Raw genomic sequence first — 25,288 nt, 5'->3', positions numbered from 1 at the left:
CTAAAACAAAATTTGTTTGCTGATCCCATCCACAGATCACTCAAGAGGATTCATAGAGGTTAGTAAAAAAACCAAGAACAAACCCACATTCAATTTACTATGCCATGTAATGCATTAGAAAATGACAGATTCCTACAGGGAGGAGAAAAAGTCCGATTGCACAAACCAGTTGGCTCAAAGTCCATGAGCACCTTCAAGCCCATGCAATTATATGGGAGAGGATTTGCCTCCTTTGGCAATTGAAACGACTGCCCTCTTCGCAGTGAAAAACTGTGCGCTGCTGAGCAAGACAGTCCGGGCTCGAGGAGACATCTCCCCCGTGGGCAGCATGGTGGGGTGCTTGGGGCACAGCCCACGGCCTGCAGACGAGCTGCATGACGCCGGGGCTGGACGGAGCGCGTGAGATGGAGCACACAGCACAACAGGAGCAGTCCCCTCACCAACGGTCCGGGCTGGTGCTCTGAGCCAGAGGCAGCTCCATCCCCCTGTTGTCTGCGGGGTTTGGGAGTGCTCCTATCTCCAGATTGCTTCTGAGGCACGTGGGGAGAGTGTGTCCCACTGCATATCCCCATCACGGCAGGTGGGGAATTTGTCCTCCAGCTGCTTGTCTTCACAAGCCTTGGGCAACCTATGAAATGACTCTCGGTTTAGGATTCCCTGGTGTCTGTCTGCATTGGCACATTCAACTAATGTAAAACATTCCAGGATAAAACAAAACTTCTTGTGTTGTAAAACTTTAAGGGGTATATTATGTGGTACAGAGAAAAACAAAGATTTGGTCCAAGTGTCTGTAATTGTCTGCTAATGAGAAGTTCTCAAGATACAGGCATGAGCTGACTTGACCACAGCACACTGTTCTGTCTGCTGATGTGCTGAGAGGGTGCACTTCATGCTGTTGCAATAGATACAAGTACGACCTTGCTTTTTGAAATTATTCTTAATTAAAATACAATTAAATGCATTAAATAGAAAGCGGCTTTCTCTAATCTCACATTTGAATTAAAAGGATTGCTAAAAATGTTAGTCAGCAGAGTGCTCAGGAATGTGTAAGCTCAACTAACAACACCCTTCTTGCTTTACTAGGTTCACACAGTCACAGCTTCATACAGAATTGGGAGAGTGGAATTATTCTTACTCTAGCTGAAGACCTCACCAACTACATTAACATACTCCTGGGCTGATGAGCTGTGTTATAGCCTCCCTGTATGTAGTTCTCTGGTAAATAGTCTGGGGCATGATGTCACGCTTGCTTCAAGCAATTTGTTGAGTTGTAAATATCACTAATCAATTCCTGTGACTGAATCCTGTGACCTTGGGTGTAATCCATGACAGCGCTGACTTTAATGTATTTTCTAGCCTTAGCAGAAGTACTTTTAGCTGCCCTTTCCCATTAACTTCCCATCTCACTAATAAAATACTAAGAGAATTATATTCACCACTTCTGCCAATTTCAACCGGAAACAATCCTGACTAAGGAACATTAAATGTTACTCATTGACAAATGTGATCTCCTGCTGGCCCTTGCTAGGGTCGGCAGCCGCCTCCTCGCCCTTTCCTTAAAGCCAGACATACTCTGCAGCCCAGGGTTACTTGACCACAGTTTCATACTTAAATTTAAGGGGCTTTTTACTTATGCTCAAGGCAGCACAGGGTGCGTGATCTCTGTTTGTGTGAGAGGTTTTATTGTGAGACTCCTCCAGCCTGAAAACTTCCTTCTTCGAGTCCAGAGTCTCCTTCCTGTCTCTCCTCCCCTCCGCCAAACTGGCATGCAGACATTTTTGAAAATGATTGCTGTTTGTTTCTACTTGATCATCTCCTAGAGCAGGAAAAATACTTTACAGAGTGATTTTTTTTTTTAATAGGTTTTTGAAGGGTATTTTTAGGGGGGATGATTGACGACAGGACACAACAACTATCTGACAGGAAGGATATTTGTACTCAAAGGTTTTTTTTCTAAACATCTGAGATGATTCCAGTTATACATGCCCACATCTTATTAACTTCATACGATAGATCATGAGTCAAAAAATCTGTGCAGAGCAGCTGACCTGACCAGGTTTCTCTGACTCAGGGCTCAGGGCTCTGACACTGTTGTGATGCCATGTGTGTGCAGCCCGTGTCTGAAGTGAGGGAGACAGCTCAGGTGCAGAATGTGATCTGCCAAAGTTTTGCTTGCTGTAATGACATGAGAAATCTCTTCATGTATGTCTTTTCTCCTCAACTTGTGATAGCAGTATAGGTGTAGTCAGTAGCAGACACAGCCTTGTGGGACTCTAGGTCTTGGTAGTCCCCATGGAGATTTTACACTTGTAATTCTCAGTTCTGGGCTTTAACTGTCTTGCTGACTACAGCAAAAATCCTCATTACTTCACAACACCTTGGGGAGAGCTTGATGTTGCAAATTTGCCCTTCATCTTCCCCTGTACTGCTGCCCTACCTTCAGCATCTCCAGGCCTCCCAGCAATTTAATTTCAAGTGTCTTGGCACTGTAGGTTTGAGCAGATGTATCAGGCTCATTTTTGTGAATATGATGGGCAAATCTGCAGCATTGAGGCTCGCTGTGCTGAGTGATATGGGCGTGTGGGTGGCAAGGAACTGCAAGAAAAGGCTGACAAAGTTATTGGAAAGTTTGTTCCCCAGAATCTGAACTTCAGATAAATAGTACATGCTGGCTGTAATTTAAACTCAATCAATATTCAGTTAAACAACAAATAGAAAGCTTTTCAGATTGGTGATGTAAGGGAATGTTGGTTCAAGGAAGTAATTACATATTATGTAGAAAAAGTCAATTTAAGTTCTCAATAATTTACTTAAGTGATTTACTTGACTGATGTGTTGTCTTGACCCAATAGGGCAGAGTAACAGACACTAAGTTATGGCATAGTTCCAGCAGAAACAGCCGTTGTTACTGTCCGACATAAATCATTAGCTACTGTCTTGTTCCAGGTGTACACAGGTGCTATTAAAAAAAAAAAAAAAAGGTGATAAATCTTATGTTTGTAAACATAACTCTGTCAAAACTAATCCTGTTTTTGGCAGATGAAGATGTTATCCATACCTCTTGGTAAGGCAATATATGCTTTCAGGAAATAAAGCTCCTAGTATATAATTAGCCTAAAATGACAGCAGGGATATGTGCTGGTTTTTATCTGGATAGCTGTGAAATAAGCTGCTCTCGTTGCCAACACTGCACATTGACAGGGAGGACAGCTGAACGAATGGCTGTTGGTGTGGGCTGGCAGTGGCTGGGTGAGCATGGCACCTGCCAGCACCGCTTCGCTGAGCAGATCGCCTCCGTGACTGAGCCACTGCAACTGCCTCCACTTCTCACTCCAGGCTCCAGGCTGTGATCAGATTTTAGTAGCTTTTTAAGGATGCTCTTCAGACTTTTCCCAGATTACATACCGCACAAGGGGAAGATAGAGTTTTCAATTTGTAGTCACGACTATGATGTTGGCAAATACTGCCTTTCTCTTTGCCAGCCATAGCTGTGATACACAGAGTCCTTTTAAAAATTACCTTCTGTGCTGCATTCTTTCTTTCAAGTTGATAGTGAACTTTAGCCTTTGAGAAGATGAACCCCCAAGTGAATTGCCGGTGCGTTGGGTAGATGTGCTGAGCTGTTGAACTGCCTTGAACTGCCTTACATCTAAAAGAACAGCACGGAGTCCCATATGCTCATTCCAGATATATGTGAGACCAACAGTAATCTGAATTTAATCTGCTGCTCAGTTGCACTAGAATGCCTGCCGATATCCCAGGGTAAAGTTGGAAAGGTATGATCCCACATGTTAAAAAGCTTCAAGCAACTGATCAGTCACCTGTTATACACCCGTTTCCCTGGTTCATACTTGCTCTCTTGAGTGCTTACAGCAGCAGTGCTCAGGGTATGCCTTCTCTCATGTTCACAAGTGACCTCCCCAGGCCATCGGGAAAGGCAGCACTCAGAGAAACAGCCTCAGACATTTGCATCAAGTACAGCTCCCTGCAGCCATCAGTTTCTGAACACAGTTTTCCACTGGTACTTTTGGAGCTCTGGTTATACTATGAACTAAAACAAAAACAAAAACAAAACCCCAAACCAAAAAAAAAGCTAAAAAGGCACTAAAACCCTTGAAAATTAACGTTGCATTGGAATACAGTTCAACTAGTGCTAATTCAGCATTAGTGCTACTATTCATGATCTCCCAATTAGTTCTCACAGACTGAAGATCAGCAGCTCCAGAAAGAATCTCTGGAAGAAGCAGAAAGGTCAGGACAGGGGATGCAAAGCAGACATATGGTAGTTGGTCGTGATGGTGGTGAACAGCAAAATTTAGGTGCATTCTTCTTTTAAAAATATGATTTTGCAGTCATAGCATGAAAATGTCTATTAAAAATAATCAAACTGGGGGCACGTATGACCCAGTAAGCCAGTTTGGGGAGGGGACTATAACAAGTGTTTAGAATGTAACAAACACAGCTACTGATGATTTTCCAAATACATTCTTCTAGTAATCAGGATCTTAAAATTTCTTCAGCTTGGTTATGTAACTAGATCATCTGGGACTTGTTTACTGTGACAGAAAAACAATAGACCTATGATCTATCATGGGTTGGTTTTAGATTTCAAACTCCAACGGTAAGTGTGGTTGATAAACTTGCACTTAAATTAACATGATAGCCATGAAATGGTAGGAATATTTTGTGTTTTACAGATAAGAATACGTGTTGAAATTAGTTCTCAAGGAATTAACCTGAACTTCAGTCCTTTCTTGTCTCCAGCCTCTTCATAAAGCCTATAAATACCACAGACAGGGCTTATGTCATTAGTCTCTTAATGTTATAAACATTTAATGAAGTTAAATTTGAAGTACAACACATTGTAAAATCGATCTGATCTCACTGGGGAGACAAAGGGAAGAAAATTGTTTGAGTCATTTGGAAAACAAATTAAGAATTATATTCACTTAACTTTGAGGTGGATGAAAAATTATGCCCAAGACAGGTAGAGCCATTCTGTTTCAAAAGAAAGCAGGGACTGGGAGCAGAGGAAAGCTCTCTCTCTGTTAGATGCCATCCGACATACGTTAACACCACCGTCAGTGGCGGGCAGCCCAACGTGCATCACTTGAGAGATGACAAGCAGCGCTTTCCTAGAAATTGGAGGAATTTCACTCTAAACATGGCAGCTCAGACACATTTTCTACAAAGTAGCTACTTCAGCTGAAATCAGAGATTTCAGTGCTTTTGACAATATATATTCACTATGCCATCCCCAGTTAACTTATCAGAGGGATGTTCACCTGCTCCCAGCATAGCTCCTGTTCCCTCGGGTAAGGCGTGCCCTTTTTGGCTCTCGAAGGTTCTTTGGCTGAAAGACAAACTATTGCTCCTGCAAATGCCTGAAAATGCTTTCCTATAGTTGGCTTTCTAAGGAATTTATTGGAGTGTAATGTTCTCTCACCTTCTACTGAAATGGGAGCAAAGGACTTTACTGGCAGCCAAATCAGCTTCCTTGCATGGTTTAACAGCACCTAATGTCTCCTCAAAGTGCTAAGTGGAAAGAAAAGGAATAAATAAAAATAAATAAAATCCTATTAGCAAAGGATTACTGTGTAAAAATCTAAGACAATGAACAGGAAAAGTGGAGGGGCAACGCACATGTTAAAATGCTACAGACAACAAGCTGCTCAGAGGAAAGTGTATTTGTTCTTTCTTTTTAAAACTCATTATTTATTTTCTCTATTCTTCAGGCCTAATGTCTCAGTAATGAATTCCAGGGGGATTTTTGAATCATGGTGATATCATGGGTTAAACCCCTTCTCTACTTTTTGAATGTAAATTCTTTTTGACATTCTTACTTATTGCAGAGCATTGACTTCTTTCCTACAACAAAACCAAACGCTATTTGGTTTTGCATAGTTAACATTTTGCTAATGGGTAGCCAAGATTCTCTCAGCAGCTCAACAACATTTTCTAAGGCACACTGGCGTTGTTGTAGCAACTGGTGGCTGATCTGTGAATAAAGCAGATGTCATTGTGGCAGGATAAAGAGGGAATAATCTATCACCCAGCCACTACCACTCCTGCCCAAACAAGTCATCAAAATGACAACTTTGGTGTGCAGTCATTAATTAAGGTCTGTGTATCACCTTATCTCATCTTGTTATATAAACCAGTGTTATGTTATAAATGCTAAGAATTTCTCAGCCCCTCACCGTGGCCTTTCTCATGGAGGAAGCTCATCTAGGATGTGCTGAGGCACTGACAGTGTGCCAGCTTCCTTTTAGGCTTTGATTGATTTTGCACTTTCATCCAAGCTGGTCTGGCCTAAATAAACACAATATATATTCTGGGAAGTTTTTTTTTTCTTTACTCTTTAATCTGAATTCAGCTCATGTGGCTTGCAACTGAAGATGGGCAAGCATCAAAATATTCTGACTAGTACCCAAGCTGAGTACAAAAGGAGAGACACAAGCAGATAAATTGCCTAACTTCTCAGAAAGGCTTTAATCCATTTGTTATTTTTTTTAGCTTCTTTTCTAACTCTCACAATTTGTACTTAGTACAACTCATTGACCCAAGTGAGTCACCTCACATCCCCCTCTTTCGGTGGTAGAAAATACAGTGTGGCTTAGCACTGTCCTATTAAACACTTTCTATTAGAATATCCGTTAACTTTTTAATATGCTTTCAGTGGTGGAGCGTCACAGCAACTTGTCCCTGCGTCGTGGAGACTCTCAGGCTTTGCACTGAGTTTCAGCTTGCCAGAGGGTATTTGTTCCCCTTGCAGAACTGCAGAACTGCTGCCCCCATCTTCTGACTTAAAAGCCTACTCTCTATCACCGCCTTTGCCTCACCTCTTTGTTAATCGTTTGACTTAGGGAGACAAAACCTGAGACCAGGTCTCCACGATTTCCGTGGTACATGACTCACACTCCATGTGGAGGCTATTACTAATTACTATGTGTTTATCATTTAATGAGGTTGAAAAGAAGGAGTTTCCTCACTTCAGCTGTACACAACATGCAGTCAACACATTTTCAAAACACTAACATCTGGGTATGTATTTTATAAAAGGAGGCAAATCAGACATTGCTTGAGTTCCTTGAAACGGGATGGCAAAATCTGAGAAATCTGGGCCGTAGTCCTAACTCTTTCACAGGCTTCCTTTGTACCCACCAGCCAACCCTCTTGTGCTTTGTGTCTCCTGATTTCCTGTCTGTTTATGGGGATAATAGTGGCTGAGGCCAGGCTCCATGCAGAACATTGGTACAACCTGACACCGCAGCGTTATAAAAGGCCAAAAAGAGTTTTCCTGACATTTTATAAAATATATTTTAAAACTTTTTATTTTCGTAGTGATAGATTTTATGTATCTTTCAGTCCAGTGTGATGACATTATGATCTAACACTACTACCTGTACTGCATCTTCTCCATCTGTCTTCATTAACTTCTTTCTCAAGATGACAGGTATTTAATATCATCTGTAGTTTAAAATGTTTCACATCAAATATAAATAATTTCAAAAACAAGCTATGTGTGGACAGATGTGTTGCCCATAGTGCATCCTTCCATGGCCTGATGTGCAAAAGAAAAGTTGCTAGGAATGAAATTAAGGGCGAGAACTCACAATACAGATTTCTTGCTTGTTCAGTGGAATAGATGTTTGGATTTGGCTTGAGCCAAATGAAGTTGCTCTGTGAGCTGTGAATCAGCTACGCAGTTCATCCAGAAAATCTGTCCATTTGGCCAAGTCCTTTCTGTGTTCCCCGGTAGACTTACTAAGTACATTGACATTTTCAGGGGGTTTCTTCCTTATGTCTTTTTACCTCTGTTTTTTTTTATGTGCTGCACACCGATCTGGAACAGTCTATTAGTTTCTTTATCTTTCCAGTTTCTTTATCTGTCTCCTACTTAGACCAGTTCTTGTCTGATGAACTGCTGACCACACTAAAATGCAGTCTGATGGATTTTCGTAGAAATTACTGTTCAACAAGGTATTGTTGCCATCACTTGGAGAATCTCTGTGCTCTACTGTTGACAAAGTATGTGACAGTCAAATGTAAGCCTTGGGACAACACCAGAAACCTTGCTAACGGATTTGGACTTTATTTTTTCTCTAAGTTCGATGGAACCAAGAATAGATTTTAGGGGGTTTGTCACTGAAGTGCTATCAGTGTTATGGCTTTTATGGCCTCTTATTTTCTAAATAATAAAAGGATTTCAGGAGAAAAGGAGAAATGGCATAAAGGATCCAGGAGGAAATCTGCCAAACTAATTTGTAAAATCTTAATAGTTAAAGCAGTGCCTGCTGACATTGTGTGAGTAAAGCAAGCCCAATAACACTGAGAGAATAAGAGAATAAGAAACATTAGTGACTGGAAAAGGGTTGTGAACAATGAGTAAATGTGATTAACCGATAATATTAAGCACTACTTGTGGTACAGTTCATGTGCAGCTCCATTTAAATTGATGAGTCTGCCTGAGGAAGAACAAAACTCAGTGCTGCCTCTCTACGGTTTTGCTACAATGCCTTATGCAAGTTTAGCTAGTTAGAGAACACCTCTTCTGGCCCACCCTCTTTAACTTTGTTTTAAAAAAACCCATCAGTGCAGTTTTCTCAGTAATAGTGAAAAGGTGAGTTAGGAGGACATGATGTATTAGATGACTGGAGTAACGCTGTATTTCTTATATTGGTCTGTAAAATTAGAGGTAATTAATCCTGTGAGAGGATGAATGTTTATTCATGGTGAGTGTCCTCCTCTATTGTATCATAACCCCACGTACAGACCGAAAATCAAGACACACAAGCCATCGGTGACTGAGAATGGATCCAAGAGCTTATAAACACTCTAGAGAGACCTAAAAGTCTAGGAGGGAACAAAATAACCAGCACATACATGCTGTATGCAGGCATGCATGCTGGTGGAAATGGGAAAGTGAAGCACTGCGGTAACACAGTTGTGCATGATATTCTGATCAAGTAGAGGTGCACAGGGTTTTGTATGCTGGTATTATCGAGCTTGTGATGTATTGATAGTGAATTGTTTGTATCAGCAACCACAGAATGAGCTGTGGGTCTGGTATGACATATACAACATGTATTTTTGGGGTATAGGAAGGAAAAGGATGCAAGCTAGCGTAGGAAACAAAAAAACAGGGTTGCATTTTCAATGCTAAGAGAGTTTGGCTATGTGTTAATAATCATAAGTAAATGGTACAATTTTGGTATCATTCTCTTTATCTCATTTTTGGTTTTTTAGTGCACACAAAACCTTGGAAATTTTTCCCTAAGGTAAATATAACCCCACTTTCTCCTGGCGATATCAAACCTCTTTACAAAGCAAGCATCTTTCCTAACACAAGCATGACGCAGTGACTTTCCTAGTTCATGTAAGGAATTATATGAACCTGAGAGCACCAGTAGTAAATACATTGTGCTACACTTATAAGTGAAATTTCTCTGGGACTTGTTTCTGACCTCCCAATTGCAAATTACATTATAGCTGCTATTGATGAATCTATGAATACATAATGTCAACAAAATGTTAAAAATGAGTAATTTCATAAAACTCCAAAGAAGCCTTCAATGTGTTACACATCACCTCTGGACAAGAAAATCACAAAGGTCTTGTATTCTTCTTTAAACACTTGGAGTCCTTTAGATCCAAGTAGATCATCATTTTGACTTAATCAAATTATAAATTGTTTGTTTTCAGAGGAAAGATTCCCTTAATTTTTGTTCAAGATTATAACAGCTGCCTTTGAGGTGTTTTATCATTGGCATGATTTTGACCAGAAAAACATGAATTGGTTTAGCAAGTTAGCAAGTTAAGATCACTTGCCACAGTGACAACTAACTGAGATAACCCAATTAAGGGAGAATGTTCTGGAAACTAGATGAGTATCACCCTCTGAAGTTCTGCTGTGTGATAAAATTCTTGTACTTGGTTCAATTTTGAACAGCTTTTGAACATTCAAGCCTGACTTGGACTGAACTCCTGTCAGTTGACAGCAGCAGTATCCGCCAGAGTTGGCCATCCCTGTCCCAGGCACATCAGTCACTGCCTCTGCAGTTTAGTCCTACCAAAAGCAGAGTTGGAGAGCTTCTTGTTCCATTGATTCCTTGGGGTTACAAGTTGGGTGTAGAGGGCCATATTAGTTAATACACTCATTTTGGACATTCACAGTGCATATTTCCTGATACCTATTACAATGGTAAATGTAAAAATCTTTTCAGAAATACTTATACTGAGTCTTCATTTGACTGCGTGCACCCTGACTACAGTCTGTGATGTTTCTGTATTCAGCAAATTGATTTTTAAGTGTGGTCAGTTAAAAACAGTTTTCTAATCCACAAGACAGTTCATTAAGGGCCTTGTGTAATATGCTGTGCATCCATTATTTTCCTTTTCTAAGTAACTATGTACCCTTAAAATAACTTTACAAATGAGCCACTTAAGAGTGTGTTTTAAGGATGTTTTCAGTTTAATTATCACTGTTCAAAGCCATATCTCCATTAGTTTTGTGCATACATGGCAAAGAAAACTTAATCATTGACCAATTCATGCTTTATGTAGGTACTCTGAGTGTTCAGGCTAATTGTATTCAGGTTAGTTGTCTTTTTAAAAAGGCCGAGGGGTAAAATCCTTAAAACTTGCTTAGGAATCCCAAGGCAGAACTGCTTCATTTCCATGAATCAGAGTTCCATTATCAAATGAGGAAGTGAGATTTCATAAATAATAGTTTCCCAACTTGCAATTATGCTTGTTCTCTTATGCTTCCCACTCCTCTTACTCTCCCTACTTCTTGAATGTATGTTTTCTTTAAAAGCCTCAGCTAGGTTATTAATGTGGACAGCTTCCCTTGGTTAGTAGAGATGAAAAGATGTATTTTCTTTTGAGAGCTGCATTGTTCTGCAGTTGTGTGCATTTCACTCCCATTGTGTGGTTCTTCACCAAGTAAAAACAGAGCTCTTCTATCCCTGAGGACAAAGAACAAACTGTTGTTGGGGGGACGAATATCTACAAAACCGTAAATCTTTCTCCTTCTCCTGTTTAGTTTTCATGCCATTCAAGTCCGTTTAGAGAATGACCAATTAACTCCAGACTCATGGCAGATTTCTCCTATCTAAGATGACACAGCCAAATTTCCAAATACTTCCTAGCTGAATGCAGCGCTTGGTTTTCCTTGTCCTTTAAGTCATAGTTCCCAAACTGTTATTCTACTTATCAAAGAAATTGACATTCTTTCTAATTAATGCACTGTTCATCAGCAGTATTGTAAAATATAGGGGAAATGTGTACCAAATTAATTTCATTGTGCATCCAGTTCTTTATTATTCTGAGTAAAACTCTTTAAAGGTCTTTGTCCTTCAATAATTAATCTTCTAGCTGTACATTGCACATTACTGCATATTGAAATATACAGGAAGCAGGACTTTTACAGATTACTTGTCTATGGCAAAACATACTGCAAAAGTAATGATTTGTAAAATAACTCTAATTAGTGAAGAGAACACACTTTTGACTATGAAACGGTATCCACTAAGTAAAAAACAATACAAACTGGGTAGGGAGAAGATTTCAAAATTATATGTTAGATCTGAATTATTTAACCATATATGGTGTTGTAATTAATGTCTATACTGTATGCACTTCATTGCATTTTATGTCTTATCAATTCTTGATGTGTGGAATTTAGAAGGACTAAAAGCAGCGACTCAGTTACCCCCCAAAATTGCTTTATATTGACAAGTCATAAGTTTGAAAGTAAATTATGTTAATCATTCTACTGTGATATTTTGTGCTGGTGTCAGAATTGCATAAAAATTCTGTTTTGTGTTAAGTGGCATGTCTGCAAAGAAACTGTTAGATCCTAATTAAACATTGCTAAGATCAGGTACTACATGGGTTTCTCTTCTTACATAAATAAGGTATATACAACAAGTGCATTTAACAAACACCACCATGCCACATTCAGACAAGTTCTAAAATGTTAAGTTGCCGTAGCAAATACTTTGCAACATATTTTGTGATGCTTCTGTTTACTTTCTCAGAGAACTTTTTGATCTTGCATTCTTAGGTGGGAGTTTTGCCTCAGGAAAGTCAATGGACACAAGACGTATCTATATCATCTACTCCTTGTAATGTTTGCTGTTATCAAGAGGGCTCGGTGAAATGCACTGCGTGCTGGCTGGTGGTTTGTTTCCTTTACGGATGCCCCTCTTCGCCTCATTAAAGGTGTGAGATCCTCTAGTCTGGAAGCAGGGAAGAATCTGGTCTGTCCCAGACAGTACATGCAATATCATCAGTAGTGCTGGGCCATGTTTCTTACCCAAAGAAAAACAACATAAAAATTAGATTATTATTTTTTATCAGTCACAAATAAGTCAGGCAGGAGGAACAGGATGATTCTAAAAACAGACAAATATTTACCACTCAAATATCTGAAGAAATTAGCAGTGATAAAAAGGAAATATCACAAAGGGAAAGCAAAATGGCTTAGCTGGGCTCTGAAAAACAAGTGAGCAGTCTTTAAATTTGCCTAGATATTTTTTCTGGATTTCGAGCTCTGTGGCCTTTTAGGGGAAAGAATAATGTAAATGCCAAAAAGAGTTGGACAAAAAGTAAGCTTTGTATCCTATCTATGAGAATCAGACGATGTGTGTCATGCTAGTTTTTACAGTCATAGTCTACAGTCTTCCACTGATTCAAATCAAATTTGACAGTAACACAATATAGAGGTTTAACTGACAGCACACACAGCACATTTGCTAGTCATAACGCCACAGTTTAATGACTGACGCATGTGGGAAGCTAATTCGGATTTTTTTTTCTTGAATGGGATAACTGAGCATCCAGTTAATACCAATCATGAATTCAAGCCATGTGACAAAATGGATGCTACATACCCTCTTCTCGTTTTGCAAATTCTGCAAATTGAGCTGCAGGAAAAGAGCCAGTTTGTACACACATCCGGAGAGAAAGTTCATTCTGCTTTCTGACACATCCACCAATTGCAGCTGAATGTATCCAGCTTGCTGCTGTTGTGTCCACAAACTAATTACCCTTTCTCTGTTAAATAGCCTAAGAATTACAAATTGTATGCCTGTTTTGAGAAAAAGTACAGGTTGAACAAGCAGACGTAGTATAAATAAAATATTTATATAAAAATAGTCTCTTACAAAATATACTCTTTTATCCTATGGTTGATTTTTCCAAAAGATGGAAGTTTGTCTGGATTTTCTTATTTTTAGGCATATTCCAAACAGGATTTTATTTATGCTTTTTTCTTTAATTGAAGAAAAAAAAAGGAAACAAAAAAAAGGTAAAGATTTGTAACCCCTACCGCTTGACTTTTGTTCCAGACAACTAGCAGCAAACAGGAGAAAAAATAAAATAAAATAAAATCCCAAAACAAAACCAAGAGTGTGTGTTTGTGTATGTACATATATATATAAAGATGCCAGCTTTTGTATTTAAACAGCTAGTACTGTAGAACATATCCTGCAAGTCCAACTAATAGAAATATCCTAGTTAAGAATAGTATGTACAGCTCCAGATTTTCCTTGCTGTTTCTACAAAATTATTCCACAAAGAAAGCCAGCTATCTACTTTAATTGCAGAATAGTTCCAAAAATGTTGGTAGAGTTCTTTTTAATTAAATAAATTAATATTAGTTTTATCTGAATAAATTGTTAAATATTGCTATTATTATGCCCAAGTGTCTCAAATCCCTGTGCTAAAATCTGCAGCACACACACACACACAAAATAGGCAGATAAAGCAGTGTCTACAGAAAACTTCAACAGTTCTACTTGCTGTAGCAAATGGTATGAAGTGGAAAGATGGGCAAGACCAGGAGAAGTTTTCACGAGTGTAGAAGCCTAAATCTGTGTCATCCACACACTCACATGGGCAATTCATGGTGGGGTACTGTCCATCCCATCCTGTGCAAAGCCCTTTTTTGAGGATTTCTCCCCTACCCCTCCCTGCTCCTCATACACTGAAGTTTTTGACCATCTTTTTTCCAATCCAGGAGTTAGTTGCCACGCTCAGGGACTTTTCTCTGGCTGGTGTCTCTTCGCAAGGCAGCCAGTGCTTCTTGCTTTAGAGGTGGAGATTAACCGAGATGAACTTTTTCTCTCTGTTTGTGTGTCAGGTGGCTTGGGGTGGGGTCTGTTTGGTTTTTTCTTGGCTGACTTTCATTAGAGTCTGCGATGTGTATCCACGTAAGCAACGAAACACGAGAACAAAAGATAGGGATCCATTCATCAGCAGTTCTTCTGGGAGAGCAGGTCTTTCCTACAGTCTCGCGTAGGTCTGTTGAGCGCATGTGCAAATGTATTCATGGCCAGGGACATGTCAGCCTGCCCAGCCACGTACTCACTTACAAGTATATACTTCTGTTCTTTCACTGCACGTGTTGCATTTAACATAGCAGCACCAATGAAATTTGCAGTTGCACTGCCACACTCTTGAGTACTGGTGTGTATTGTAACCTCGACCACAGCACATCAGGTCGCAGCCATTGGACTGCTGGGCTGTCTTGTTGCACATCCTTCCCTGCGTTCCCACACTGCCAGTGACAGGGTCTTCTTCACAATAATTGGGAGATTTTTCTATGTACACTAAATCTGTATCCATGGGTTTGCGATAGGAAAGTGGCTTCTTTATTTTGAGGAAGGTTGGACGCTTGTTACGACTTGCTCTCACTGGTTCGACTTGAACAGCTTCGTTGTATTTGTCCTTAAGGATGTAGCCCAGTTCCCGGAATTTAGGCAGGGTTGTCCAGCATGTTTTAGTGGTACAGGACCCTGAGACCCCATGGCACTTGCACTCCAACTTCATGTTTTCTTCCAGAATCTGTATTTGGAAGAAAAAAGAATGATGCATTAATACAAGCCAGAGTCCCTTCGAAAAACCCGGGGTTATTTGATGTATACTGAGTGACAGTCATGGATGGGTTTGCTCTCCAGCATGAGTTGTCACCAGTCAAAAGCTACCTTCCCACCAAAGCTGTGTTTTGCTTGCCTGGTGATGCTGTTGTCCCCGGTAGAAAATGCTTACCAGTGTCAGTTGAGTTCTGCCTGAAAAACTGATTCTCCCTTTGCCCTTCAAGTTAAGTGGGAAAGATGACCTTGCCTAATTTCACAGCCTATGGACCAAAGGTAAAATGGGACCCTCCTTAACCACAGCTTCTTCTTCACTTTCATTTGCCATAAGATTGTACAGTGCTTCAGATGTGTCTGTAGTTGCAATTTTTGGTCTATGGCAGTGAAATTAGGAACTGGCAAAACATCGCACTTTTACGTAAAATGTCATGTGGGGGGTACTTTGAAAGTTCAGCACTAGGTACTACAACCTTATTTCTGTAAACAGAGTTTCAAAGACAAACTGCATTTCAGTTCTTGCACCTGGAATTGACATAATCTGTGCAATATGTGAACAAGTTGATAAACTCTATCAATGCTTATCCTCCGGATGGTCTCACATTCATCAGCAATGTAGAGCAGATGGTCATTCATTCACACAGGTATCATCTGTTCTAAATGTTGGAAGCTAATACTCCCATTTGTAAATCTAAGTATTATTTTGACATAACATAGTCTTAAGGTCTTTGCACTTTCTGTAGGGTTTGAAGTGTGTTGTCTCTTCTCACATGAATGATGGAGCATTCAAAATGCCCCAGCTACTTTGCAAGAAAACTGGTCTGTCTTCGAGCATAAAGGTTAAGAGTGAAGATAAGGAATTGTTTTCCTGTTTTGTCATCAATTCTTATTAAAAATGTTCTACCTCTTTAATGCTGTAAAAGCATCTCAAACACCTAAACATCAAGGCTTGCTTCACCCTGTCTCGTGTTCTCTTCTCTGTAGAGGTATCTCATGCTTATGCCTGAGTTGTCATTGCTTTCCTTTTGAAGATACCAAGCTTCATCTTCCCTTCAAACTGAATATCCCTTTAAGTTTTATCCTTGTATCTTCTCCTTCTTGCTGTCTGTTTACCAACCCAGTCTTTGCCAAATAAAACTGGAGACTAGCTTAGTCTTAGACTTAGACTTAGCAGCTACATTGGGTTAATGCTAGAAAATATATCTAATTCTGGCAATTAATTTCCCACTGGTCTTTGCTTGAAAGAGAATATACATAATAATTTTGATGGTTAAATTCTGCTGAACATGGCAGATACCAGCAGAGGAAAGCCCAGCCAGAGGGATTATCTGGGTTCAGGGAGTTGGTTACATAATTTTTGCCCTGACAAACCCCAGCTGATCTATGCAGCCCCAAATCTATGCCGCCCAGAAGGCTGGAGGCAGGTCAGTGACATGGAAATTTGAATTAACCCTTGGCCATAATCTTCCACTTCAGTTTTGATTTTTTGGAAAACTTGCCATGCAGACATGGTAAGACATCTGCCTAACCACCAATTGCTGCTGAAAATGGCAGCCTGCACTGAAGGAGCCAAGTGCAGCTCGAAGGCTAGACACATGTCTAAAACCTCAGCGTAAAATGGGAGTAGCAAGGCAAGAGAGCACATCTTATGTCATGCAGCCAGCAGACTCTAACAGTGCACCAACACCAGCAAATGTAGCTCAGTCCTGTTCTTGGCAGCCTTGAAACAGGTAATGTAAAGGCTGCACGTAAGAGCTTATTATCCTCACGCCTTTGGTCTTGAGGATGTAGCCGTGTCACCTAGGCACAACAATCGCTGTTGCCTAACCTTAGGATAGTTTGTGGGTATTTCCTTACTCACTCAGAGCGCTCCTCCTCTGCCCCTTTTCTACGAATATTGGGATTTCAAAGGCATTAAAACAATTTTATTTTTATTTTAGTCTATGACTGAAGCGTCAGCACATGTGGTCTGAAGACTGGATTAAAATCCCTAGAAAGCATAGGTCCAAGATTTTGACAGCTGTGAATTTCTAATTAGCACATATTAGGTCACATTTTGTGCTACTGTTCTTAAATTACTTTTTCATGCAAACTATCTAATGATTGTCCTGAAAACTCAGATGTGAGAAACTTGTGTATTCAGATCTGCATCTTAACTTGCAGTTCTGCTCAAGCTTTGGCTTACGTTTTGCATTATCTTGTTATCTTCAGTTTCCCTCTCAGCCACGGCATACTTCTTTTATTGCTCACTCATTCATAAGGTAGTACACTTAGAAGATAGATGAGGAGACGGAAAAGGAGTTACAGTACAGAAACCGGAAAAATAACATAAATTCTTTTACCTCATTTGTACCTTTTTAAAAGCTCTCTTTTTTTTAATTTGAAACTAGCCAGGGATGAATTTCTCAGCCCTAATTCAATCACTTGTTCAAGTGGCTGGCCTTATATCCTGGTAAAATGTTCAAACTTGCAACAAAATATTTCTATTTCACCTTCCTTCAGTATCCACCAAATTGACTTGAAACATTAATACAAAATATATCATGGCTTAGTGTCATCTATCCAGGTAGGGCTTTTCTCCTGAAGTGTGGTTAAACAGCTTAAATTGCCTTTTGGTTTATTTCATTAACATCCCATTTACAGCCAGCAATCTCCCAGAGAATGAGTAGTTCCACTGCAAAGAGCTGAGCAAGCGGCTGGAGCAGTTCAGCAACCAGGCAGCCTCATGTCACGTGTTGGCCGTCTGCTCTGGGTGACGCGGTGCCAACCAGACTGAGCTTCTGCGCTTCTGCTCGCAGCTAAGGCTGGGCACAAGAGGTCAGGATATAAAGGTCCAGTTTTGTCGGAACATGGAAAGTTTGAGCAATACTAGTTGAGCCCAAGTAGTAGAGGTCCTTCTTAGATGGCTGGAGAGGGATGGGAAGGGTAGAGGGATGAGAGTTTTGTCTTTTTAAACTGTGCCATGCTTATTGGGTTTTTTCTTTTTTCTTTTTTTTTTTTTCCCCTAGGTGGCACTTTGTAATATTTACTGGCTAACCTTCCCCTTTCTCTTCGCACTTGGTGGGGGTGTGTTTCCAGTAAAATGTGCTAAAATTGCTCAAATACATCTGCCTAACTTGGTTCCGCTGTACTCTGTAACTGAAATTTCCATTCCAGTTCTGCCCTTCTTAACCCAGCCTCTCTACCTTCTGCTCACAAACCCTTTTGCTGGTTCTCTTCTTGCGCATATATCCTCCTCACTGGTGCTGTCTTTCAGTGTGGTGGTTTGCAAATTCTGACAGAGATTAATTGACTCTACAGCCTTTAGAAAATAGGCTACATGTAACTTGAGCTGTCTGTCCTCAGCAAAAGCCTACAATGATGATTTGATAGTTTTATTGTATTGCGATATCAGGAGCTTGGACTATTTATTTTCCATTAAAATATGTGGGCAGTGGTATTTTGATACCTTTACATTATTCTAGTAGCCTCTGATAATTCAGTGCCTTTATAAATTCAAGACGAGAGTTGAAAAGAGAAGGAAGAAAATAAAATAGGCGATTTTTGGATAGGGGCAGGAGGCCTCAGTCTTCCCATTGGTTTCCGTGAGCCAAAAGAAGCACTCTACCCCTTAAAAACTTGTTCTGTGTTAAAGACAGAAAGCCTTCTTCACCTTTCAAGATCGGGATTTGTTTATTTGAAGGTATTACTCAGCAGCTCACGCTTTTTACATTAGATTAAAACTTCATATATGTTATAGACTGACTTTCCTAAAATGTAAGAGCCTAAAGGGCACGAAATTTAAATCCTAGATCGTCTGTTTCTTACCAAATGACCATATCCAGCTCCGTCAGCCATGGAAAGTAAATCTGTATGCACCAGTGAATGCTCTGAACTGGATTAAATGAGAACAAAGAGCGGGAGTTCTTTTAGCTTTGTCCACTTTTTCTTTGAGCTCCTACAGTAAACTGTCAGTACTTGTTTTTCTCTCTCTCTCCCCCCCTTGCCATTAGCCTCTGGGAAATAGTTTGTGTGAAGAGAACTTGCGCTGGCTCTCTCTATTGATGTTATCTTCAGATACAGTACCTTTGGGCACTGCCATTAGGAACTTAACATGTTTTTACTTCACCTGTAGTTTTGCAGAGAATATGTAGGGTGCGTCACGTGAGGGTGGCAAGCTGTAGCTCTGGAGAACCCTGCAGCCCAGGAGCTGCATGGGCTGGTACCAGCACTGTAGTCTTGAAGTGGGCAGGGCGTCTGGCAGTGGGCTGAGCCAGCAGTCCTGGTTTCCAGTGGAACCAGCAGAAAGTACTGCTTGGTGTGACCTGGCACTGGACTGGCATTTGCTTAGGAGTGCTGCCACTGCTGCCCTGCCACCACATCAGAAGCGGGGGACAGGAGCTGTGGGTGCTCAGGTCTGGGCAAATGGAGAAGTGGTTATGTGGCAGGTGCGTTCAAAAACACCAGTCACCTTCTGCGGTGGGTTTTCTCAACTCAGTGTCTCTGGTACCCGAGTTAGGCAGTGGTGTGTACTTTCCAGCGTCTCATGTCAGCTGACTTTCCAAATACATCTGCCAGGGCAGCCTAGGACCCCCATGATCACTCAGGTGGGGTAAGGTGCTGCACAGCCCTGGGTTCAGTCACCAGAACTCTAACATACTCAATGCCAAAGCTATCCTGGAGGATTTACAGCATGAAGTAAAGCAGAGCATCGCACCCCCTCTGCGTTCTCCTTCACCGCAGGATCCCCATGGAAACTAAATCCTGCCTCACAGCCCATACTCTGACAATACTGTAGTGCCTGAGGCCAGGGACCCTTCATCAGAATATCTCAGACTCCAGTCTGTATGTGAAGCAGATGTAATTAGTGAGACAACACTGGTTCCTCTCCCACCAAGGCCATAATCTTTCCTAATTTTGTCTGACATCAGATCATCTGGGTCAGGAAATACCTGTCTCCTACAAGTGCCTGCAAACATACCTTTACTATAGGGCAAAGAAAACACAACTATTGGCAAAACAAGAGTGAATTTTTCACCCTGGAGAACATGGCAGGGCCTGGGGAGTGCTCACATTTCTGTGGGCTGGGGAGGCCAATGGACAGATGCAAAGCTGCCTCTTTCAGCTTGTGGCAGAAAAGGAGTTATGATTTATGTTACTTTTAGAGGCAATTGTAGCTATAAGACAAAGCTCCTCAAACTTTAGGAATTATGGTAGAGACATGCTTCATGCTTTTGGAAAAGGATTCATTGAGTAAAAATATTGGTTTAAGCTAATACAATAAAGCCATGTCATATTTAGTCTTTCACCAAATTAACTTACTTGAGAACCAAATCATATCTAGAGCAACCGGCAGTGAGGTCTAGAGTGAGACTAGGCATTGAAAAGGGCAGCGGATGTATATGTAAGTTTGATCTGACAAGCAGTAAAAGGACTGTCTAATTAAAATGACTAGGAAATTACTCTGCCCCTCGTTTTATTCAAGTGTGACAGCAGTCTCAAAAGGATGCTACTGTTTAAGTGACTCTCTTAACACCAGAGCTCTGAAATTGAGGAAAGTAGAAATAATACTTGGTGCTTTTTGACTGGAAAACAAAAATGAACATGAGAGAGCGTAAAAGAAGAAACATTGTCTTTGAAGGAAAACCCTACGAAATCCTGAAGAAATGTGAGAAACAGCATAATAAAAAAGCACCCAAAGGCAAATTTAAAGTTAGCAAAGGCATATTTAAACAGAAAATATTATTTCCCCTCAATGGATGTTCACTAACTATATGAATAGAGCTGCTGTAAAATGTGTTTTGTAGAAACATGACATATTTTGCATTGATATCCTACAGCAAACTAACTGTGGATGAGTTTGGAACCAATTGTGCCCTATATTAAGAGTGACCCATTCCAAGCAGTCTTTCCTATTTCAGTTGCATGTATTATGAAGACCTTATTAAGCACAGCCAAAAGATTTTTTTTCTCATGTTTTTGATTAGTAAATCTGTGCAAAAGAATAATTTCTGAAGTCAGTATCAAACAAACCCAATACACTGAACACTGTGAGCCGTGACTGTCCCAGAAATACTACTACCCCTGGCAGGTTGAACCATTTCTCTCATTACAAGAAATTTTTTGTTTCAAATAAAAAATGACTGGGAAATCACCACAGCATGTGACCTACATCAATCAAATCACCACTGCACTTTCCTCAGAATAAGTGTCTAAAGAAAATCAGGCAACATGCTTGTCTGAGGACTAATTATGAAGACAGCCAAGAGAATGCTGATAAATGACGTAATGCTAGAAACATCACAGATGGGTGGTATTTCCCAATACCACCATCTACCTTCAGTAATGGATATCCTGCTGTAAAGAGCAGAAACACTTTTTTCAGATTCTAACTCAAGATATCCTTAAAAATGAAGACTTCAGAAAGTTTGCACTCTCATAAGTTTAATCTTTTGTGTACTACATCTGACTTTTCTTTATGTCGCTACAAAGCAGGAGGTTCCTTATATTTCTTATATGCACTTTATTATAGGGTTTCATAATTATTTTTATACTTTCTGCCCTGGAATATCAGTTGCCCTTTTCTTCAGCTTTATAAAAAGTTGACAATATGTAGCAATTATTTTCTAAATGCAGCTTCTATTACCACGATATATCAAATGAGTAAAGAAAAAAAATACTATTTAGTCTTTCTGCATGGTCACAATACTCATGCTCTGTTGTCAGCACACATAAACTGAATGTTCTTTCCCTGGGTAAGCTGTATGGTTTAAATTAAGAGGACAGAAGACCTGGTACCCTTCGTTCAGTGACTAGTGTTGTAGAGCGCTAGTCACCAAATAATACCAAATGAACACAGAAGTCGGAGAGCAAGGCCAGTAAAAGCTGAGAAGAATGCAGCAAAATATATTTTCTTCTGCATATTTTTCTTATACTTCTGATAACCTTCATGACTCGTTAAGTTCTAAATCCATTTATCACCACTTCTGGGACTAAAAAACAAAAGAGCAGCAGAAACTAAATGTCACAGGATGCTTTCATAATTGCTGGTTTTGGAGAATAGTTGGATTTAGGATTAAAAGGACAGAGCTGTTTTTAAAAAGAGAGATTTAATGAGACAGATTCTCGCAAAATCTAATAATTCTCAAATTAAACGACAAAGCATGGCCCTTACCTTTTTAAAAATGTAGGAACTGCTGTGTGAGGTACAACAAGGTGTCATAACGCTTCAGCTTTCTGTCACTGAGAGGTCATTCTAGGAGAACACCTTATACCCTGCTGTAACTGCTCCTAGGATAAACTTCTGCCAAAACCCTCTCGGTTTTGCAAAAGTACCTATGACAGTGGGTTCCATGTATGTGGCTCAGTGTCTGTATCTCGCTTGCTCATTCCTCTGTATTTTTCTCTGACAGCCCTGCAAATCTAATCATGGCCCATGAAAGTCAAGTAAGGTTCTTAAGTTTTTATTTATCTTCATCAAGATACTGCTTGCAGAGATAGTGGCCATGATGTGGCAACACCTGATGTTGATAGCTCAGCAAAATATGAGACAGATTTGAGAGGAATGATACACACTGACACGTCAGACAGTCCCTCCTCGGAGCAGGTCTCACGCCAGATATTCTCTTCTCCCTCACCAACTCCCTTTTCCATCATATCTGATAACAGCTGCAAGCTAGGCTGTGGGATTCCTTGCCTTTTTAGATCTCTCATGACCACATTCCAACTTTTCCCAGAGAAAAAGTACCTGCACCCTCATCTCTCTCTCTCTGGTCATCAAAATGTAAACTGAAACCATTAAATCATGAGCTGGAACCATGAGCTTCAGGTTGAGTTTCGCATACTCTTAAAGGTTGTGGTAGGTGTCAAAGTTTTCTGTGTAATATCAAATACAAAACCTTATTACCCACCCTTAGTCCTGTTACAAGAGTTTTTCTCAACTACAAATTACCACACTAATGCTTAGCTAAGTTTTGTATCAGGAAATATGCTAAAAGTATCATGTTCCTACATTCTATTGACAAGGAGGCTGTGAGATGGGGGCTTCCTGGTGTGGGACTTTCTGTTTTCTGAGTTGCTAATGACAACAGCTCAGTACTTGAAATTTAGCTTGAAAGTTTATTGAGGGGTTACTGCTGTGATGGCTTCCTGCTACCTTTGTCTGGTCTGACTTGCATTTTTGTTTCTGTGGATTTTTCTATTTATAAGCAAGGCAAATATTTTAACAGAAAAAAAGATAATTTGAAAACATAAGTGTCAATGTGTTTGATAAATTACTTGTTTTTAAAAAATAACTCTTGGGAGACCCATTATCACCTAGATTAGACTGGATCGATGCAGTGCCAAGTAAGTGTCATCATGTAGGAAGTTTAAAGATCAATTATAAAAAGGAACTTGGAAAAAATAGTTATGAAAAAAAAATTAGTTTCTTTTAGTGTGCTTTCACTCACTATTATTGGAATATAGCTGAATTGTCTTAAAAACATTCAACATGTTATTTTATATTCTATATTTGTTTAAGTGAAAGTGTGATTTTCTAGCCCCTTACTGAAATGGGAATGTGAGATTAAGGGAAAATTTATCTAGGATCGTTATTTGCTGCTGTCCAAGCCAAACTGACACTGTGGATATGATGGATTTTAGCTTGTGAAATACTGAATAGTCATCTTGTCTGGCCTACCTGGGCACTTTGTACAATGAAGCTAAAACAGACTGGAAAGGGGGATGGTGTTACAGAATTACAGACAGAGTTGTTGGTTGTATTATCTAGTTTACCTTCCTATCACTACATAAGTTTTCTACAGAGTGTATCTTCCTCTCCAAAAAGATACCGGATGGCATGTTCATGCCAGAAGTGAATAAAAGATGATGTTGAAGGAGTTTTGAAAATGAAGAAACACTGTGTTCACTAACACTAAGACAGTTTACAAAGAAAATGAGACAGCAATTTTTCTGGATTTGAACTTGTTACCAACATAACATTTCTCCTTAGATCATATCTACCTTCCTTACATTCTGGTCACAAATTAAAAATCACTCCAAAATACCGATGCTTCTAAAACAGGCCTCTCTATAATAGTGATCTGTGCAGTAATTTGCCATTTTGCCATTAAAACGATGACTAATGTCCATTGATAAAAATGCCATTTCCCTACTCCCTACTTCAGTCTAGGAGCTCAGTCCTGCAGTCAATGTACGTATCGGAACAAAGTCAATGAAATCTTGACTGAGTGATGTCTGCGACCTTTACCTCTTTGAAGTCAACATAATTCTTCTAGCATACTATGTCCAGTGTGTCTGGTTTTAGTTTTGATCTGGGGACAGTGATTTTCATCCATACTCTGGGGTTCTAAATGTCAGTCCTGTCATTAAAATACAGGAGGGAGGGAGGGAGGGAGGAATTGTGTTAATAGTTTATATTTTAGCATGCTGTTTCTGAAGGAATTGGAAGGGAAACACTCCCAGATAAGATGAATTAAACTTATTTATGCTCTTCAGTTTAGGAATACAATGAGTTAAGGTCTTGGGGGCTATTCAGGAAGGGATGTCATTGCTGACCATCACTTTGGGCTATGTTGTTTAGCCTGAGTCATTCTTCATGTTAAAAAAGAGGCTAGGGAAAACAGGAAATGACACAACTGGAATTCATCCTTGTCACAGGTAATGTACACAGAGAGGGGAATGGTACGGGTTGACTCATTCCCACTAAACTACTTCCGTGTAATTCTCCCAACTGGTAGTGAAGCACTCAGATGAAGTGGTGCTGGCATTGCATAGAATTGGGAGCAACCAGGTAGAGCATTTTGACAAACGCTTAAGCTGCTGAGAGAAAAGTTTCCGAAGAGTGATAGAAACCGAAAGAAGAGTCTTACTTGTTCCAAACAACTTATCAGAAAACACCTCTTATGCTAAACTAATAAAGCCAGGTACTGGCAAGAGTACTAGTTGCAAAATAATATCAGTTCATATTGCTTCCAAACATTTTTAACCAATAACTACACACAGTTAATTACAGGTTCATTTAGTTGCACATCGAACTGTGAGAGTTAACCCTTAGGTACTCAGAAGATAATATTGTGCAAGGCATATTTCTCCTGGTGAAAAACTTATATAAATTTTAGCTCTCCAAGCTAGTAGATCTAGTAAACAAAGAATGTTTTTCCTTTCTATCAAGCTTTTCAGGTGATTTCAAAGTACTACTACATCACTTTTTCAGTGTAAAAAAATTTATAAAAGTTTTAATATATTTTATTTAAATATAAAAGTATATATATTTCACTTCATTAAAATGCAATATTTCTTAGGTTAACTTCTTCATTAACTCCTTTGGTCTAGAAAGAAGCACAAGGTGTTTTCATGTTTGATTCACAGAGAGACATCTTTGAGATTCAACGCTAATACCTAGCATACTGTTCACACCTTGGTAAATG

The 25,288-nt window shown here is 39.8% G+C and overlaps 1 protein-coding gene across 1 annotated transcript in view; it reads right to left on the bottom strand.

The window, feature by feature from the left end:
• Nucleotides 1-14,250: 14,250 nt before the first annotated feature.
• Nucleotides 14,251-25,288, bottom strand: part of WNT7A (wingless-type MMTV integration site family, member 7A) — a 33,917-nt gene continuing 22,879 nt past the window's right edge. The window contains exon 3 of the mRNA XM_010159017.1: nucleotides 14,251-14,853. Coding sequence (XP_010157319.1) covers nucleotides 14,374-14,853 — 480 coding nt within the window. The 3' untranslated portion in view covers nucleotides 14,251-14,373. The remainder of the gene's footprint in view (nucleotides 14,854-25,288) is intronic.

Source organism: Eurypyga helias, unplaced genomic scaffold (genome assembly GCF_000690775.1).
Source record: "Eurypyga helias isolate BGI_N326 unplaced genomic scaffold, ASM69077v1 scaffold36029, whole genome shotgun sequence".
Lineage (NCBI taxonomy): Eukaryota > Metazoa > Chordata > Aves > Eurypygiformes > Eurypygidae > Eurypyga > Eurypyga helias.
Note: the sequence above shows the minus strand (reverse complement) of the source record. Positions and strands in the feature narration are given on the sequence as shown.